At 47.1% G+C, this 19,181-nt stretch overlaps 1 protein-coding gene, 1 long non-coding RNA gene and 1 other non-coding gene across 3 annotated transcripts; 2 read left to right on the forward strand and 1 right to left on the reverse strand.

Annotated features, from left to right (window-relative positions):
- Positions 1–547: 547 nt before the first annotated feature.
- On the reverse strand, positions 548–1,960 carry LOC117842504 (uncharacterized). Its single transcript, XR_011897631.1, has 2 exons — positions 1,427–1,960; positions 548–1,357 (listed from the first exon to the last, which is right to left on the reverse strand). It is a non-coding gene; the product is annotated as an uncharacterized lncRNA (long non-coding RNA).
- A 353-nt stretch (positions 1,961–2,313) lies between these two features.
- LOC117846661 (U6 spliceosomal RNA) lies at positions 2,314–2,416 on the forward strand. The gene has a single exon (XR_004638388.1). It is a non-coding gene; the product is annotated as a U6 spliceosomal RNA (small nuclear RNA).
- Positions 2,417–8,799: 6,383 nt separating this feature from the next.
- On the forward strand, positions 8,800–10,116 carry LOC140222058 (uncharacterized). Its single transcript, XM_072292186.1, has one exon. It carries the CDS (start codon positions 8,944–8,946, stop codon positions 9,643–9,645), a length of 702 nt encoding a protein of 233 aa, XP_072148287.1. The 5' UTR covers positions 8,800–8,943; the 3' UTR covers positions 9,646–10,116.
- Positions 10,117–19,181: the final 9,065 nt, after the last annotated feature.

Below are 19,181 nucleotides of genomic sequence, written 5' to 3' on the forward strand. Positions count from 1 at the left end.
GGCTATTGTTGGCGGTGCGTCTTAGGTAGACTAAGGCTAGAAACCCCCTGTGTGTGTAAAAGAGGCACAAAATGGGGTTTAAGGGTTAGTTTGTAAAGGTTAGGGACTCAGTTACAACATCCAGGGGCCTCGTTGTAATGGTCCAAGGACCTCGTTGTGATATTCAACCCCACCAATGGAAAAAGTATAAACAGCCTCCTCCTCCTCCCTATAAATAGAACCAAGGAGTGGGAGGAGAGGACTTTTGGCCATTGGTTCACTTGATTCACTTGGCTTGCTCCTCCTTTCTCCCTCTCGCAACAACTTGTTCGGGGTTCCAAACCCGAACAGCCCATCTCCATAAGTCAGTTCTGTATGAATGGTAAAATGCATAGACAGGGTTAACCATAGGTTCAAAAAGTTCAAAAACAAAAAGCATCTCGAAAAGATGAACACCTAGAGAACAAATTTGAAATTTGCATTACAGTAAATTGAACTATCCACTCATAATGATCAAGTCTAATGTAATTTTAGTTAGTCATTATACAGTTAAATCCCATCATTACAGTTGAGTGAAAAATAAATATATATACTTGGTGCCCTGTTAGTAAGGGTCTATATTGTTCAGATAAGAGCACTACAGCTGCAGATTGCCTAAGCAAAGAGCATTTGAAACGGATCTGCACCTCCCACAATAAAAAAGATTGGGAACTTTTCAACCATACACTTAACTGAAATAAACTATTATGCATCTGAGCCAAGCAAATTATATTCAGAAACACATTTAGCTAGAATTGGATTAAAGGAAATGATATTGTTTCATCTGTGTGTGCTTCATCATAACAACTTTGAATGGCCAAACAGGTGCAGAGTTGCAAGAACGGCTGTGCAATATGCCCAATTGTCCATTGTCCCCCCTTTTCCTCCATGTGCATAACCAGTATCAGGATTTTGTCCCCTAAGAAGAACCATGGTACTCTGGTAGCTGACATCTTCTAGGTGAGAAGCACTAACTGAAACTAAAAAGGATCCCGTCGATAATCTGGAAGTTAGAAAAAATAAAGGTGATATTTAATAGCTCCAAACCGTAGCAAGACACTGGATAACTGTGAAAGCAACACAACACAGGGTTATTGTACAAATATAGATGAGCAACAAACCAACAAGCAGCAACAAGAGGCAGCAATGAACAATACGATGATAGACACGCACAGATAATTATCATATGGCCTTCTTATCCTGGCAGCTTGAAGAGCAATAGAGCGAGCATCTTTCACACACATTTTGCACTTGACCACATACAGGTTTGTTGGATCAGGAAAATATCCATAGTTCCGGCCAATGTCCTCAAACATCCTAGATGATACAATCTGCCGACCTATAAGTAACAATGTTAATTGTGCTACAAAAATAGAAATGGGAAAAGCTCAGTGAATTTGTTGCTTACCCATTCTATCGCCGAGAGGCCTACTCGTTGTGCTGAGCCACCGCTGGCCGCTGCCGCCCTTGTGCTCGCTGCTTGGATTGCTCCTAACCACTGCCTCTTGCCGGCACCGTCGCCAGTCATGTGCCCAGGCACCCAGGTCCCTCGAGCGACCCCTGCCCTGCCTGCGCTTGACCTTGGCCTAGGCGCGCAGGCAAGACCCGCCCGCCTACGAAGGAGTCCGTGGGTGGAACCGCCACCGGGCAAGCACCGGACGCCGCACGCGCAACCGCCGTCGGACGGACCTAGGGTTCACCGACCACCCGAGCTTGTGTGGACGGATCGAGATGCGGAGCTTAGGGCCGTAGATCTCACTACGTCCAAGGGGGCGGCGACAGCGAGCCCAGCGCCCAAGCGCGGCGGCGACTCGAGTCAGGCGGCTCTGCTCGGCCGTATCGAGCACGGGGCCGCCGCGCCGCCACTGTCGTTTCCGCCCGCTGACGCGACCTCACCACGCCGCCGCGCGGCCTTCCTGTAATTCACAAGACGAAGTGATAATCGGCGACCAGGGCTACGAGAATCAGCAGTCTGTCCAGGAATGCATTTTCCATCTACATGGATCGTCTCCATCTTTTACTTACCAGCCCAACAATGAATGCGTCTGGCCCAGCCCAACAACGCGTACAAGGCCCCAGCACGGAAAATTAGTGGACTGGGACGAAGAAGCCCCGGATGGCTCCGTTTCGAGAGACTGGGCTAAAGCGTGCGACCGAGCGCGGCGGGCGGTTTGGGCGCTTCCGCCTTCGCGCTTGGGTCCGTGTCGTCGCCCATTGCGCAGCAGAGTTTAGTACCACCTCGTCCAGATAATGACGGAAACGCCAGGTTATAATCCGAAGCGTTGCACCAGCGCTGTCTCTCCGGAGACATCCGATAAAATTGGAACGATACAGAGAAGATTAGCATGGCCCCTGCGCAAGGATGACACGCACAAATCGAGAAATGGTCCAAATTTTTTTGAAATTTTGCGCGCCAATCCCTGGTTCCTTACACATATGCCCCTGGGCGCTTCTTTTACGGCCCCTGCAGTCTTCCGTGCTTACCATGGGGTCCCTGATGTTTTTCACTAAGGTCCGTCCATATCTGTCTCTTTGTTCTACCCTTGGATTCTTACGTCCAGGGCCTAGTAACTTCTACATTATCACAATAAGACCCTTGAGGCTTGAGATTGCCTGTTAATTCCCAAATATGTCCCTAATTTTCATTCTTATGTGCTTTATTTCGTAACTCATCTTCGAGACGGACTTTTACAGCAATAGAAAAGACTTACTAGATTTTTCTACACTTTTGGATCCTTTAAGTTCCTATCCGTGGATAGTCAAAAATCCAAATTGGTTAATAAACATTCTTCCAGAGAGCAACTCCATTTCAGGATATGCACTTTGCTCAAATAGGGTATTTCTTTTTTTTCTTTTGCGACAATAAAAAACTATATTCACACCCGTTATAGCAGATTTCTCAGGGCATGGTAGTGCATTTTTATTTAGCATGGTACTCCCGGTAAACCTCTACTCATGAGACCCACACGTAAGAAATTTGGGCCTCCATCCTACTTGCTCCCTCCATCCAAATTGTAAGTCGTTTTAGCATTTCAAAATTCATAAATTTTACTATGCATCTAGATATAGCGGCGGATCCAGCGGTAGGGAATCCCCCACCCACCCACCCAAGGAGGAAGGAGAGGAGAGGAGGGAGGAAGAAGAACAGGAAATGAGCCCCCTAATGTGTGACTCTGGATCCACCACTGGATATATAGTAAATACTATGAATCTAGAAATGTAAGTCATATTTCTTTTTCTCTCCCCGCACTCGAGAAAATATCACGATTTTTTTGTGCTTGGAAGTTTTTCTTGAGATCAGAAAACACACACGAAAAGTGTACATCATGCATGCTGAAATCATCGCTACACTGACAGCAGAATCGGCACGGGCCCATGGGCAGGAGGCGGACGACGCGGAGGCTGCATTCTTCATTCTCGGACAGAATAAATAAACATCGGAAGAACATAAAGAAGAACTCTTGGTACGCCCATCTCGATTTTCTGGTTTGCAGGCACCATCCATGCACCAGTGCTTGGGTCCCGCCAGACCGTCAGATGTCCAATGATGGGGCTCTCGGCCCCATTTTTGTGAACGCGACAGAAACCACTTGCTGTTAAGCGTCGGTGTCAATGGCTGACAGCACACATATATATATATATGGGACAGCGGCACACGACCAAATCACAGTCATCAATTATCGTATCGTGTCCAGTTGCTTTCGTGATACTACTGCATGGGCACTTTTAATGCCACGCATACTAGTGCACGTGATCTGATTGCATGGGAAAGATTAGCTAGCGTGGCCTTGTCAAGTCTGAACCGCTGCAACTTGTAAACGCACCGACTGGTGGTCATGCATCAGTTGTGCGACCAGCCAGGCGATCCATTTTAGTGAGTGATCACACGCGAGTGATTTGAGTCATTTCTGATCTTTTGGATTAGTTATGTATGCATAGCAATACGCATTAGTTACCATTATGTTGAGCTTGAGTCTTTTGGCGATAAAATAAACTAAATGTGAATGAGCTTGAGCTCAAACTGATAATTAACAAAGGCATCTGCTATCCAACTTTTCGGTGGAGTTGCAATCAATAGTTGCAAGCTGTTGCCATGCCATTGCCATCAGGATCGGAGAAGATTGGTGTGCCGTGTGCATGGATCCTTCTCAATTTTTTGTGGTGCCTGACGGCTGTCCATATATGCTGCCTACCTTTCAGGTTTCCAGGACTTTCTGTGGTGCAGCTGTAGCTTGCGTTGGAGCAGAGGACTAAGATCATGATATTGTACTAGTACGATCTTTTCTTTTCTTTTTTGTTTATACTCCATCCTCAAAGGAATTCCCGTTTTATTTCTGGTTGCAAGGAGGTCTTTTATTCTGTGGAGTAGAAGCAACTGCTACCTCATCATCGCAACTAAAATCTCTAGGCTATACCAAACACAAGATCGATCGCGAGGTATCCTGAAAGTTCGCGGGATTTGCCCTGACTGTACAGATTATTAGACTTAGGGGCTGTTTGATTTGTTGACAATTGCAACCAAACCAAAATTTTGGCATGCCATCGCAACTTCTAGCGTACTGGGTCCTAAGAGCATCTCCAACAGACTATCTATTTTTGATTCTCCATTTAACTCTCTATCTAAATTAGTAAAAAGATTCCTCTCCACGTTGAGTTTCTCATTCCAATAGACTATCAATTTTTTACTCTCCAAACCCTAACAGCTAGTTTCCTTTCTAAAAATATACACTCTTCATACACTCCAACAGCCTTTCCATTTCGCACTACAACAGCATCTTTATTTTGCACTCTCCATTCTAGCAACTACTGCACGTGGGCTCCACACTTTGGCAAGGCAAACTGACTTGCTAAAGGCTTGCCAAGATTGGCAAGTGTGAGGGGCAAGTCGGATGGGATGAAAACTTAGATAAAAGCTCTCTTGGACCACGATTTTCTTACTAGCTAAATTTTAGCTTGGCAAGTCGGATAGCAACTTTTTTGGGGTTGCTCTAAAGTTGGTGTGCCAATCGACGCCAACGCAAAACAACGCGAGCGCAGGACGAGAATGCAGGCGAGGCAAATGCGGAAGTAGTTCCTCTGTAGTAGCAGCAAATGCGGAAGAAGTTCCTCTGTAGTACTGCTATTGCAGTTGGATTATTAACATGTGAGACCAGGTCCACACGTCAGTCACTCAAGAGCAGCTCCAAAGACTCATCCGAAAATGCTCGTCCAAGATTTGGCGGACGCCCCGGCCTGTTCGCTTCAGCTTATTCAGTTGGCTTATCAGCCACCAAACAGTGTTTTCCTCTCACAACAAATCAGCCATTTCAGCTTTTCAGCCGGCTTATAAGGTGAAGCGAACAGACCCACGTCCCAGCGAGCAATCGTGACAGGAGCTATATGGCTACACGGAAACCGAAAATCACGATTCAACCATATTTAAATGCTAATATCTTTTAAATGGTTTATCTAATTGAAAATCCAATTACATATTTATAATTATTGCAATTAAATCTATCAAATGAGATATTGCTTGGCTATATTTCGATAAAAAAAATAACAATGACATGTAGACCCATGCATCATACTCATTGTTTTAGCATGGCTACAATCCAAACATTGTTGTGCCGATATTTTGGTGTTGCCCGCACTTTGATCATGACCAACATTTGGTAGGGCTAGCTGCGGCTAAAACCAAACAAGTCCTTAACTTTGTTGGACCACGATTTTCTTACTAACTTGCTAATTTTAGCTTGGCAAGTCGGATAGCAAATCTCTTGAATTTGCTCTAAAGTTGGTGTGGCAATCGGCACCAACGCAAAACAACACGAGCGCAGGGCGAGGATGTAGGCGAGGCAAATGCGGAAGTGGTTCCTCTGTAGTACTGCTATTGCAGTTGGGTTATTGACCTGTGGGATCGGATCCACACGTAAGTGACTCAACAGCAGCTCCAGAGACTCATCCGAAAATGCTCGCCCAAGATTTGGTGGACGTCCACGTCCCTGCGGGCAATCGTGGCAGGAGCTGTATGGCTACACGGAAACCGAAAATCACAATTCAACCATATTTAAATGTTAATATCTTTTTAAATGGTTTATCTAATTGAAAATCCAATTACATATTTATAATTATTGCAATTAAATCTACTAAATGAGATATCACTTGGCTATATTTCGATAAAAAAAATAACAATGACATGTAGACCTCATGCGTCATACTCATTGTTTTGGTAAGTTTTGGCATGACTACAATCTAAAGCCATGTTTGGAGTCGCTTATTTCCCGCTTATTGGTGAAAATAAGCGATAAACCCACCCAAACGCCTTGCTTATTCCCGCTTGTCACGTAAGCCGCTTAGTGGAAAAGCTGGGAAACAACTGGCATCCGGCTTATTGTGTAAGCGGGCCGGGAGACGCTTCTCCAATAAGCGAAGGAAATTTTCCCCCGCTGCCCCTCACCCACTGACGCTCCAGTCGTCCGCCCCGCGCCTCCCGCGACCACCGCCGCCTCCCGACCGCCGCCGGCTCCCATCAGTCGCCAGGTCCCGCCGCCGGGCTTGGCCTGCCGCTGCCGCTCGGTTCCTGTCCGCCGCCGCCGCTCCCGCGCCTCCCGCGAGCGCCGCCGATCCCGTCCGGGGCCCGATCCCGTCCGCCGCCAGATCCTATCGTCGGGTCCCGCCGCCTGCAGATCCCGGCGCCGGCGCTCGGTTCCCGTCTGCCGCCGCCGCCCCCGCGCCTCCCGCGACCGCCACCGGCTCCCGTCCGCTGGGCTTGCTCCCACCGCCGGGCTTGGCCCCCGTCGCCGGCTCCTGTCCACCGCCGCCACCCCTGCAACCGACGCAGGTGCCGTCTGCCGGGCTTGCCCCGCCGCCGGGCTTGGCCCCTGGCGGCTTGCCCCCGCCGCCGGCTCGCATCCGCCGTCGCCGCCCCTGCAACCGACGCCGGGTGCCGTCCGCAGGGCTTGCCCCCGCCGTCGGGCTTGGCTCCTGGCGGCTTGGCCCCCGTCGTCGGGCTTGGCTGCCGCCGCCGGGCTTAGCCCCCACCGCCGGCCTTGGCCCCTGGAGGCTTGGCCCTCGCCGCCAGGCTTAGCCCCCGCCGCCGGGCTTAGCCCCTCATATTCACAATAAAAATGAGCTATTATCAGCCTTAGGGGCATTAAGGTCAATTTACCAACCTCGACAGACAATCAACACAAAATAATCAGGATTGCCAAACACACTGCTTATTCAGACAACAGATTCTCTAGGCAGCAGGCTTATCAAATAAGCTTGCTTGCCAGATACACGAGTTCCAGAAAAGCGTATACAAACAGGGCCTAAATATTGTTGCACCGATATTTTTGTGTTGCCCGCACTTTGATCACGACTAACATTTAGTAGAGCTAGCTAGTGCTAAAACCAAACGAGCCCTTAATCAGTTTCGGAGCCTTGGCCAACAGTCCTTTAAACCACACCAGCTGGACCAACCAATGTTTGGTGCAAACACGGAGAATTATGATTAAGCTTGTACAGTATTATTATTCACGATCTAAAGTCCCGGCTCCAACAGTTTCGATATAAAGCCATATGTAACGTCTTGGCCTCGCTGAATGGCCAAATTTTTTGTTTGTGGGTTGCTTGCAAGATATGGCCACATAACCAATATTCAAGGGAGATATTGAATTACTTCTAGCGTGGAGGGAGGAACAAACAATTTATGATGCTTAACAAAGTCGACAAGTTAGAAATAAAGATGTCCTGTCCTGCCATCAAAACTCTAGCTACCACTCAATCAATTGATTTCGAGTTAAGAAAAAAAAAATCAATCCCTTTTGTCTGAACAAAATCCCTTTCGGTAAATTATGTAAACTACAGTACCAACATAGTACACCCAGGTAAAACTAGGTGCAGAATCGATCAACAGTCTTGCCTCTAGATGAAATTGAAAAGAAACGTCAACCTACAAGTAAAAACGGCTTTGTAACGTTTTCAGGAGAAGTACCAGCTCCCAGGCATCTCCAGAGGTTATCCCGTCAAACGTGGCCGTTCTTCAGAATTGAGAAGATAAGCCATGCATGACCCGGAGCAGACGTGTACACCCACCACAGCCCCGATCCAGAGGAGGAGGGGGTAGGAGGCAGGAGACAACAGACGAGGGATCCGACGTGTCCGAGAACTGGTGGCTCAGCACCGATCGCGGATCCAAACCCACCTCCGCCGCAGGATCCAGGCTGACCGCACCCCACCGCCGTCCGTCCCCACAGCGCGCACACGCAAAGCTGACTCACCCCTTGTGCTTCGCACAGCAGCAGCTCCGGTCGGGGAGGGCCCACGCGTGCACACGCGGCGGCGTAACCGCCAGGCAGCGCCAGTGCGCAGCTCGGCCCCACCCGTCAGCCTAACCGCCGCGGTGCCCTCGGGCCTGCTGCTGACTCACCGAGTCGCTCGCCCCGAGACGCCATCTCTGCCGCCGCGTCCGAACCAAGCGCACCCGCCTCCGTTCATACCCAGCCAGCCACGCGTGGGCCCATACCTTGCGCGTCCCCACATGTCATCGGTGCTCTACGTGTGGTCATCTATACTTATCTACCCGCCCACGCTTTCACCGTGGGAGACGGAAACCAACGATGCTGCCGTCCACACGTCGCCTGAACGGAGCCGTTCCGTTTCGTTCCGTCCAACCGCGGCTGCTGCCTGCTGCTCCGCGACTTTTCCCCTCTCTGTTCCCCACGCGGCCACGCCTCGACCCACTGACATCTTGGCCCCACCGCGGGCATAACGGCCATTTCAAAACTCCCAGCCTGCCTCGTGTGTGTGTGTGGCTTTAAAGCGACACGGTCGCCTCCGCTAGCTTTCTTCCCCATTTCGTCGCATCGGCATCCTCTTGCTTCACACGCGCACCGCGATTTTTTTAATTTGGGGGTTGGTCTCTCTATCTGGTCGGCGGCGGCGGCGGAGGGCGTAGCGAGGATGGAGACGGCGGCGGCGGCGATGCTGGAGGCCGGGGTGGGGCGGTTCTCGCGGGCGCCGGCGCTGGCCGCGGCGCTGCTGGCCGAGATGTGGGCGCCGCTGGCCGTGGCGCTGGCGGCGCTAGCCACGCTGCCCAGCCTGCTGCGGCGGCTGCAGGTCATCGTGCTGCGCCTCCGCTCCCGGGGGAAGGAGGTCATCCAGTCGCACATCGGGACCTACTACTCCTCCGGCGACGAGGATGATGAGGATGAGGACGGCGACGAGCATGACGAAGAGGAGAGCTCCGACGAGGCGGACACGAGCTCCTCCGGCGAGGAGGAGGATCTGAAGCGGATCGGGTTCTACGACGGCGCGGCGGACGGCGGCTTCCCCTGGGGCGGCGCCGTCGTCCGGACCTGGCAGGGCCTGCCGCGCGCCCTCTCCGGCTGCTCCATCTCCACCTCCCTCGGCGGCGGTGGCGCGAGGTTCGCCGCCATCAACGGGGCGCTTCCGGCGGTGAGGCTGTGGGCCGCCAGCACGGCCAGCTGCGAGCAGTGGTGGGCCGGCGCCGATGAAGGCGGCTGCGCCGGCGGCGCGGCCGCGGAGGCGCTGCCCTCGCCCCCGGCGCCGGCGGACCAGGTGGTCGTCGGGTGGCGGCGCGACGACGCCGCGTCCCGGCGCCGGCGGCGTGCCCCGCTGCCCCGCCGCGTCCACGCCAACTGAAACAGGACGGGACGGGGTCACGGGGAGGGACCGGTGGGTGCGAGAGGCCGATGTGAATATGCCGCAGGGCGACCAGCTGGAGATGCCGATTCCCCCGTTGGGGCCCACCTGCCAGTGGGAGGGGCTAATGAATAAGGAGGGGTGATTAGTATTGTGGGGGAGTGGTTAGGCGCCGCGCCGGATTGGTTGGTGAGATTATTATTTCAAAAACAAATTGCTTATTGATTAGGGAAGGAACCAGAGGAAAAAGGAAAAAAGCATTGGGGGCAGGTGCGAGGTGCACTGCGTGTTGTTGCTGTACACTTGTACTGCGCCTAGCTTGCTGGAATTAGAAATGCATGCTGCAGCTGCTCATTTTCTCTTGGAGATGACGGTAAAATCTTGCGCGCGTGTAATCTGTGCCGCCATTCTTTGATTCATGCGGCGATGTGATGAATAAGGAAAAGAAAATAGTACCGGTGCGGTGCTCCAGTCCCCTTGTTTCTCGATGTGCCTGGATGTGCAGTGTTGGGAGACAGATGTTTAAACTTTAGCTCTTTGTCACATTAGATGTGTTCGGACGTTAATTAAGAGTTAATTACAAACTAATAGCAAAACCTCTAAGCTAAATTGAAACATGATCTAATTACAAAAACTAATAGTAGAACCTCTAGGTTAAATCGCGAGACGAATCTATTAAGTCTAATTAATCAATCATTGTCAAATCATGAACAAATTAGATTTAACAGATTCGTCTCGCAATTTAGCCTAGGTTGTGCAATTAGTTTTGTAACTAGTCTATGTTTAATATTCTAATTAGGGTGTTGGATACCCCATACTAAAATTTAACACCTGTCACATCGGATGTTTAGATGTTAATTAGAAGTATTAAACATAGACTAATTATAAAACTAATTGTACAAATGGAGTCTAATTCACGAGACGAATCTATTAAAATGTGGTGCTACAGTAACCATTTGCTAATAAGAGATTAATTAGGTTTAATAGATTCATCTCGCGAATTAGCACAAGGGTTCTGCAATTAGTTTTATAATTAGCTCATATTTAATCATCTTAATTAATATCAGAACCTACTATGTGACAGTGCTATCCGCTGAACGAGCTCCTGTTGTCCGTGAAACGTCTTGGCATGGCGGGTGGGTTCTCCCCTCAGCTGAGGGCCTGCCCGTCACTGTCAGTGACAGGTACCAAAAGAAGGGCGCGTACAAATACGAAAGGGCTATCGACACATCAAAACTTGCTGATTGACAGTCAGCTACATAAAGGCTACTACTAATCTCTCGGATGGCGATCTCTACTTTCAAGTGCACACGTAAAATTGAATGCCGTCTTTTTTAGATGGATTTTCGCGCGGCGTGTGCAGCACATGTCGACAACCGACGACGGGTAACGGCGACATGTCGCGTCGCAAATGAAGCGCGCCTTCTTCGCGCGACGGGATTCCGCGGAGGCTTGCTGAGACATCATCGTCATCCATGGTACTAGTAATACGATCGTTGTGATTGCAGCTTCCGAGCATAAGCGTACGCTCGCGTTCCCTCTTCTCGTCGGCAAACAGCAACAGGATCACGTCTGAAAATTGTAGCGCTCGGAGAAATCTCAAAAGAACAATGAAGAACCTACTACCTCGGCAGGGTGCAAATGGCATAGTAGCCTTTCCTGATAGAAAAAGTAGAATGAGGCCGGCTGTCACGGTCTCACCGTCAACTTCGCGCTCTCACCCGCAACTTCGCGGACGGAGATGCAGCATTAGCGTCGTCATCAAGAAGACGATGCATGCACATGCACCGGACGGACAGTTCGAGCTCTGCTGGGGTGCACATCACGTCCTGCAAACGGACGGACCCAGCTAGCGTCACATCTGACGCCGTCACGCGAGGCGGCGCCCGCCGCCCCTCCCATCCGGCCGGCGACTCCGAGGCTCCCAGCACCGCCCCTTCCTCTCCCCTCAGATGAGATCCCGTCCCAGGAAGGAGAGGCCCCACGTCCCCCGAGGGGTGGATCTCGGGCTCCATGGCGCGGTGGCAGCAGAGGCAAGCCCCATCCCCATGGATAAAAAAGTTGAGATGCAGCAGGACGCAACGTTTTACGGACACGCGCGCGCGGTGGATAAGGTTTGGGATCTGCCAACTGCATGCAGATCCAAATCCAACAGCATCAGCACTGCTCTGCTGGTAGTACGTTGCTTTCGGGGAAAAGTACCGACATGCTAGTTTTATTTCGATTATAATTACAAGGCCGGCATGCTTAATTTAAGTTCCCAAGCTTAGCAGCTAGCAACCGCTTTCGGTTGGGGCAGTTTTTCTTTTTCAGTAGGCCATTCCGACAGACGCGGTTGGGTTTGCCAAAGCTTCTGACTGGTACGTGGGTCCGACCTCAGCATTTCCAGCGACAGGCAGCAGCGGTTGTGCGCCGTCTTTTATATTGCAAAGGGGAAACAAAAAAATAAAAATAAAACGCGTATACAATCGCTTGACAGCTCCGAATCTAAAATGCTGAGGTCGGAGTTGCATGATGATTTTATCTCAACATCAAGTGCGCACGCAATCGCCGTTTTGCACATTTCGTGGTTACAGTCGCCGCGCGCATGTATTGCTGACTAATGACGGCGACCAAGCAACAAGGAACCTCTTCTTTGCCGCAACGCCGCCAAATTCGCTTTCTTTTCTTCTTCTTCTTCTTCTTTCTTTTCTTTGAAATGAATGCAAAGTTCGCTTTCGTGCCATCGAATTCCAGACAGTGGGTTTCATTTCACATAATCTCGCGTTTGAACCGTGCAAGGTCCAGTGGTATGTAACACCACAAAATCTATTTAATTCTCTTTAACTGTATTTCAACAGAAAAAGTGTTCAATTTTATCTAATTATTTGATTCTCTTTTATTGAAAGGAACATGGAACTGCAAAAGTGGCATTTGATGACGGTGCATCAGTACAAAATGTTTCCCCAAGTACTTCTGGCCCAAGGAAGGAATGCCTGAATCATACATGGCCATTAATTCCTTCTCTCAACTTCTGATGGTAATATTTCAAAATGATGATCAATATAGTCATATGCACAAAGAGTTCAATTACTTTTCTTTTATTTTGCAGGGAGTCAGCACAGATGATTTTAATGCTGAATTCTAACAACGGAGCTTGTGCTTGAGTGAAGCTTTTGGTTCTGTGTTTCAAATGTTTAGTTCAGTATGTCATATGCACTTGAGCATTTGAGCTCTGCAACATTTTGAGTTTCAGTATGACAGAACAATACAACATCTTGAGCTCTGCAAATTTCTGTTCATTCCGTCTGGTCGCTGTTGGATCGATTCCGAACAGCGTAGATGAGTCGACTGCCGAGTACAGTCACTGGGGGTGACTGCAGACGATCTGAATCCATCACCACGGACAGACGGAAGATGCTTAAATTAAATGGACAGCAATTGACGATAGGATCAATATGGTGTACGCCAATTGCGCAACACCAAAATCAATATTGTTTTCTGCGAATCCTGTTGTCACTTGAAATAATCCATCACTTGCAAACACCGACTCTTATGATGAAAAAATAGAATGAATCGCAAATCATATTCATATACGTATAGGAAGAGTTGGTAGACTTGGGCTGTGTCTCTCCAAAAAGAAAAGAAAAGAAGTGGAACTATAGAAGTGCCAGCCAAACTGTGATCAAAGTCCATAATCGCAGTTGGCCAAATGGTCATAAACTCCTTTTTTTTTTATATATATGTTCACCAGCATCTCCACCTGTGGTGATTGGCCTCTTGCTAATTCATCTTCATCAACAGAATGTCTATCTGGTTCAACATTGACTTCTTTGTCAAATTCATCTGCAATCAGCCTCAATGCTGTGCAGTCCTTCAGTGATTTGTACCACAACAATGGCTTTACTGATGATTGATGAAGTTAGAAACTTTGATCCATACCATGTTAATGGGAAGGAAGCCCGGAGAGACATTGTTCAATAGCTTTAATAGCCTTTGCCTATTAAGATTTTGTATTGGTTGTACTGCTCTTCCTCTTAATGAAATACTTCCTCTGTTCTATATAAGTTATTCCAACTTTCTTGGAGAGTCAAAGCATCTTAAATTTGACTAAATTTATACAATAAAATGCTAACATTCATGATACCAAATAAGTATCATTAGTTTTTTCATTAAATGTACTTTCATAGTATATCTATTTGGTGCCATAAACCTTTGTGATCCTCTCTATAATTTTAATCAAACATAAATAGTTTGACTCTCCAAAAAAATTGAAATGATTTATAATTTAAAATGGAGGGAGTATGTGCTAAGGCACGTTCGCGGAAAATGCTACTGCAGAGCCATGCAAAGGGCATCGCTAAGGAATCTGCTTGTTGACTGGATCAGCTGTCATCTGGGCCTATAAAATCTTATTTTGGAAGAATTTATTTTATTTTGCATCTCATTTGTTTGGAACAGCTATTATCTCGCATTAAATTTTTGTTCCTATTGCAACGCTCAGGCATTACCTATAAGGAAAAAAAACACAGATGTGTACAATCACTATACGGCCCTTAAAATTGAAATGGTTTTGGCCCTATCGATTTATTGTTAGCGCCGGACGGTTTCAATGACACTGCTTCACCCGCGAGGCATATTTCCGAGTTGAGGAACATCTGTTTGTGTGTGTTCCGCTTTACATTTAGGCTGAGGATGCATTAGGGCCACTTGGCAGATCCGAGCCTATTTGTTCCAAGAATGCGTCTAGCTCCAAAAGAAAGCAACAAAAGTGCGTCCAGCCCAAAAAGCAGAGAGATTCAGTTTTCTATAGACCAGAACAGTGGATGTAGTGCAACAAAATCGCATCGTGGGGCCTACTCTGTGTCAGCAACTGGTTGCCTAGCGCATCACCCGCACAATAATCTCGACGGCAACATCTCCACGGATGGAAGATGCCAATAATAGTGAACTACTTTTTTCCCTTGCGAATCCATGCTATCACTTGAAAACACTTGCAAACGACTCTTCTGATGGGGAAAAAAAAATTGAATCACAATATGATGAGGTGGTAGACTTGAGCTCCTCTCTGTCTATCTTTAAAGAAAAGATAAACAAAAAATAAGAAGAAGTGGGATTATACAAGAGTCCGATTCATCAGAGTCAGTAATCATTCTTTCTATTGGCCAAATAGTCACAAGTTTTTTTTCCCCTATATGTCCACTTGTAAAGAAAGGAACGAAACAAGGTAAGAGAAAATTTGCCAGCACCGACTATTTCTGACAATGGCATCCCAAGAGGGTGTTTGGATGCGAGGTACTAAATTTTAGGAGGGGTCACATTGAATGTTCGGACGTTAATTAGGAGGACTAAATATGAGCTAATTATAAAACTAACTGCAGAATCCCTATACTAATTTGCGAGATGAATCTATTAAGCCTAATTAATCTATCATTAGCAAATAGTTACTGTAGCACCACATTGTCAAATTATGGACTAATTAGGCTTAATAGATTCGTCTCGCGAATTAGACTCCATCTATGTAATTAGTTTTGTAATTAGACTATATTTAATACTCATAATTAGTATCAAACATCTGATGTGATAGGTACTAAACTTTACGAGCCTGTATCCAAACAGGCGGAAACCCCGCAACTTTGCCTCCCAGCGATGATGCTGACCTTTATGCAGGATCAACCGAAACTGGCGGTGTATGATTTGCAGCAGCAAATCGTTGAGGCAAACATTGCAGAGCTTCAGACATCGGAATATCGGATCTGGTTGCTTAGTCTTTTCGAGGAATGCCGAGACGATTGAAGCGCCAACAGAACAGAGAGTACCCACGGGCCAAAACAGTTCTATCTTGAACGAACGGGGCTGATGTCTGGGCCAGTGCAGAGTTTGGGCTTCAGAGACAGTGCCAGCCGACAGGGACCAACTGCTGTACACCGTAGGGGGGAGGGTGATCTCAAGCATGTAATGCCTTTGACGATGGAATGCCCATCGTCTAGCTAGCCATGAAGGTCCAACTCTCATTTGCCAAAGAATCTGCCTACGCAACCCTTTCATATGCCAAAAACTTATCTCTAAATTGCCAACCTAGCTGCTTTTTTTTTTGGCGAGGAGCTGCTTGTTTGTTAAACTTTGCCAACAAAATCAACTACAATTATAAGAGGGAGAGGTCTTGATGAACTAATAATTTGTATCGCCACCAAACCAAACTGTGGTTACGTACCAAAATTTGATTCCTGCCCCTCCAAGTGCTGCACATCATATCCTTCAAAACAGGAATAGCAGCGTCACACTTGTTGATCGTAACAACTTCAGTGGACAACCACGAAACCTAGTTGTTATTTTCTTGCTTTGGAAATCGAGATGCAGAACACGGTACATGCTGCTACACAAGTACGCATACACGTATAGCAACAAAATCAGGACCCAAGTGGGGCCATGCATGCCCCCCTCACGCTCGACGTGCACCACATATACTTGCTATGTTAAGTTGATTATTAGGAGGTCTAAATATTTTGACACCTTTTGTATTACTACGATGAGTATTCATCCTTAACGTCAGTACCGGATGGTTTTTCATCAGTACCCTAACGTGCGAAATTAGTACTGGATAGAAATTTTCGATCCTTGGAGACCTTTTAGTACCCGCCAATAACACCAACCGGTACTAAATGTCACCATTTTTTTCAACTGTTCGTTTGCGGGGACCTCCCGTCTGTTCGTCAATTTTTTTCTTTATTTTTTGGGCGCAAAGCCGTTTAGTACCGTCGGTAACAGTGACTGGTACTGAATGGTGCATTTAGTATCGGATATTTTGACCGGTACTAAATGCCGGTTAGACGCTCGGTACTAACAGGGGTTACTGACCGGTACTTAACCGGTACTAAAGGTCGATTCTTCAGTAGTATATGATTTCTAGCTCCGTTCTGGAATATAATAAAACGAACGTCGTGACGTTGATGTGGGTATGGAATATTGGACAACAACGGGACAAAGACCCGACTCAGAAACACTTTAACGTCTGTTGTAGAGATCCATGTATAACGCGGATAGTTGTATGGTTGTTGCGTATAGCTAATAACAACATGTAAGCCTGATGTGTATATGCATGTACACTCCTGGTGATGAATGGACGATGGATAACATTGAGTAGATAGAGTTTATTAGGGTGTGATGTTTATTAGGTTTTGTTGTCAAATCTTGACCAAACATTTGTTTAACTACGTTTATATTCCTTCGCAGAAAAGGGGTTAGTAGCACGTGTTTAGATCTCCAGGTACAAGTGTCAGTTGTGATGGTTTATTTAGGTGGACATGTTTAGCAAACATGAAAGTAGCCATGATCGTGGTGTTCTACGGTGCGTAGACACTTGCGAACGTCCTCATGTATCTTATGCTAATACTCCTTCGATACTGTCCAGACACTGATACACATTCGATACTTGTCGGACAAGTATCGGATATTTCAATAATTTTATTAAATAAATAAAATAATTCTGATAACTTGTCGATTCTTTCCTAATACCTAGAAATCCTAACATCTCATTCTATAAATACATCATTGTTCACAGTACTAATAAGGAATAATAATAGAGAACATAATGAATTATTATATAAGATAATAAGCAATCCGTTACTCCAGCGACCTTTTAGGTGATGCTTACGAATTATGCATGTATTTTTATTTTATATATATATATATATATATATTATATATATATATTCGTGTATCCCTGTATCGGTGTTTTTGGAATAATAGTGTATTGGAGTACCTGTGCAACGTAGGTTGTGTTCGTTTGTGTCTGGAAATAGTAGTGCAACACCATGCCGTTTGATCGACGCACGCGCTTGCAAACACAGGTTCTTGTGGTAAGAAAACAATATTTGAATCGCGCAAATCCGTTTCATATGTAATTTAATACGGTGAGACAGACCTGTATCTCTCTACTCCTCTCTGTTCCTCTCCGTTTGTCCGGAACATATGCATGCCTCCTGAAAATATCGCCCCCCCCCCCCCCCACCCCCCCCCCCCCCCCCCGCCCCCCCCAACACACACACTCACCAAATGACCTCGAAATGTCTGGTAGTCCTTGCAACTCATCCTATCATCGTATCGCTTTCTGACGCGGAACGCATTCTCTTCTCCCTCTCCTTGCATTGTGGGGGCATCCGCAAACGGACATGCGACAGTCGCGATCGCACGTCCACGTCCTCCTGCGAACGAACGGACATGGCAGCGTCACGTCTGGTCTGAACAAAATCCGGTGAACGGCTCAGAGCATATTGCCGAGGCTAACCGCTTGTTGCCGAATGCAAATTTCTGTTCAAAGTGAACCAATGGTAACTTCGTAAACCAAAAAAGAAGATAAAATAAAAAATTGACGATCCAAAATGGTGGGCAAGACTCGAAGAGGCGATGCTACCTCCCCTCTGCCTCTCGATTCTTCGAACTCACCTTATCATCTCTCTTATTTCTCGTCACCACTCACCTGCCTTCTTTCCCCCCTCCCCCTCTCCCCTCAGGATGGTCACTCGCTCACTCCTCCATCGGAAGCTTCACTATCACCCCTCTCACTCACGGCACTGCTGGAGCTGCCGCCCCACTAGGCCACTACATACTGCGGCTGTAGTTCATCACCTCCATCACTAGCCGCGGCAGCGCTACATTCACCGGATATTCTAAGCAAACGTTTTTACTCCAAAGAAAGTTAGAGTACGGCCATAGAGAGACGACTAAAAGTCGAATACATCATGATCAAAGGAAAGAATAATCAAGAAATAGCATGTCGAGGTCACGAGGTCAAGGTCAATGTCAGGCTGGTCACAACTCAACTCATGCATGAATGAACAATCTAAAGGGTCACATCAACGGATTCTTCATGCTTCCCCTGTTTTTTTCTATAAAAAAGATGAATTATGAGCTTGCTTGGTTTGCTACCAATTTTTGCCCAGCCAAAGTCACGGCATGCCAAAATCAGGGCTTGCCAAAATCAAGGATGCCAAAGTTAGGACACAAAATTTAGGTATTCAATTGGTTTAGTGTCAAAATATGGCAACCGAAACTTTTTTTCATATGATGAGCTTTAAGAAGTTTTTAGAAATCTGCCATGATTTTGGCTATAAACATTGGCATGCCAATTTTTCTAGTAGTGAAGCAGTCGATAGCCAAATCTTTTAGGCATGCTATGATTTTGGCTGGGCAAAAAAAAATTATATTCCTCTTGCGAAATCCACGGCAATCTCATCTCCCTCCTTAACTTCTGCCAGTAAAACAATGCTGACGGAGGATAATTACACTGCGATTGTGTATACTTAGCTCGATCTGGCCTTCATTTACTCGTGCCGGTTGTCCGTTTCTTATAGCCTTTAGCCTTTACGCATTTGAAAACCGTTGTCGATTAATCGTGAATTTAGAAGTACTTTAGGAAATGAGAAAGAGAGCCATGAACACGTACAATGGCAAAACTCTGGACTGAATTCTTTTTTTCCCCTCAAGTTGTGATGCAGTTTTACAATAACACCATCCTACCACTAGCACTCTCAAAACATAGAGATGATTTCCGGAGG

Source organism: Setaria viridis, chromosome 2, assembly GCF_005286985.2.
Source record: "Setaria viridis chromosome 2, Setaria_viridis_v4.0, whole genome shotgun sequence".
NCBI lineage: Eukaryota > Viridiplantae > Streptophyta > Magnoliopsida > Poales > Poaceae > Setaria > Setaria viridis.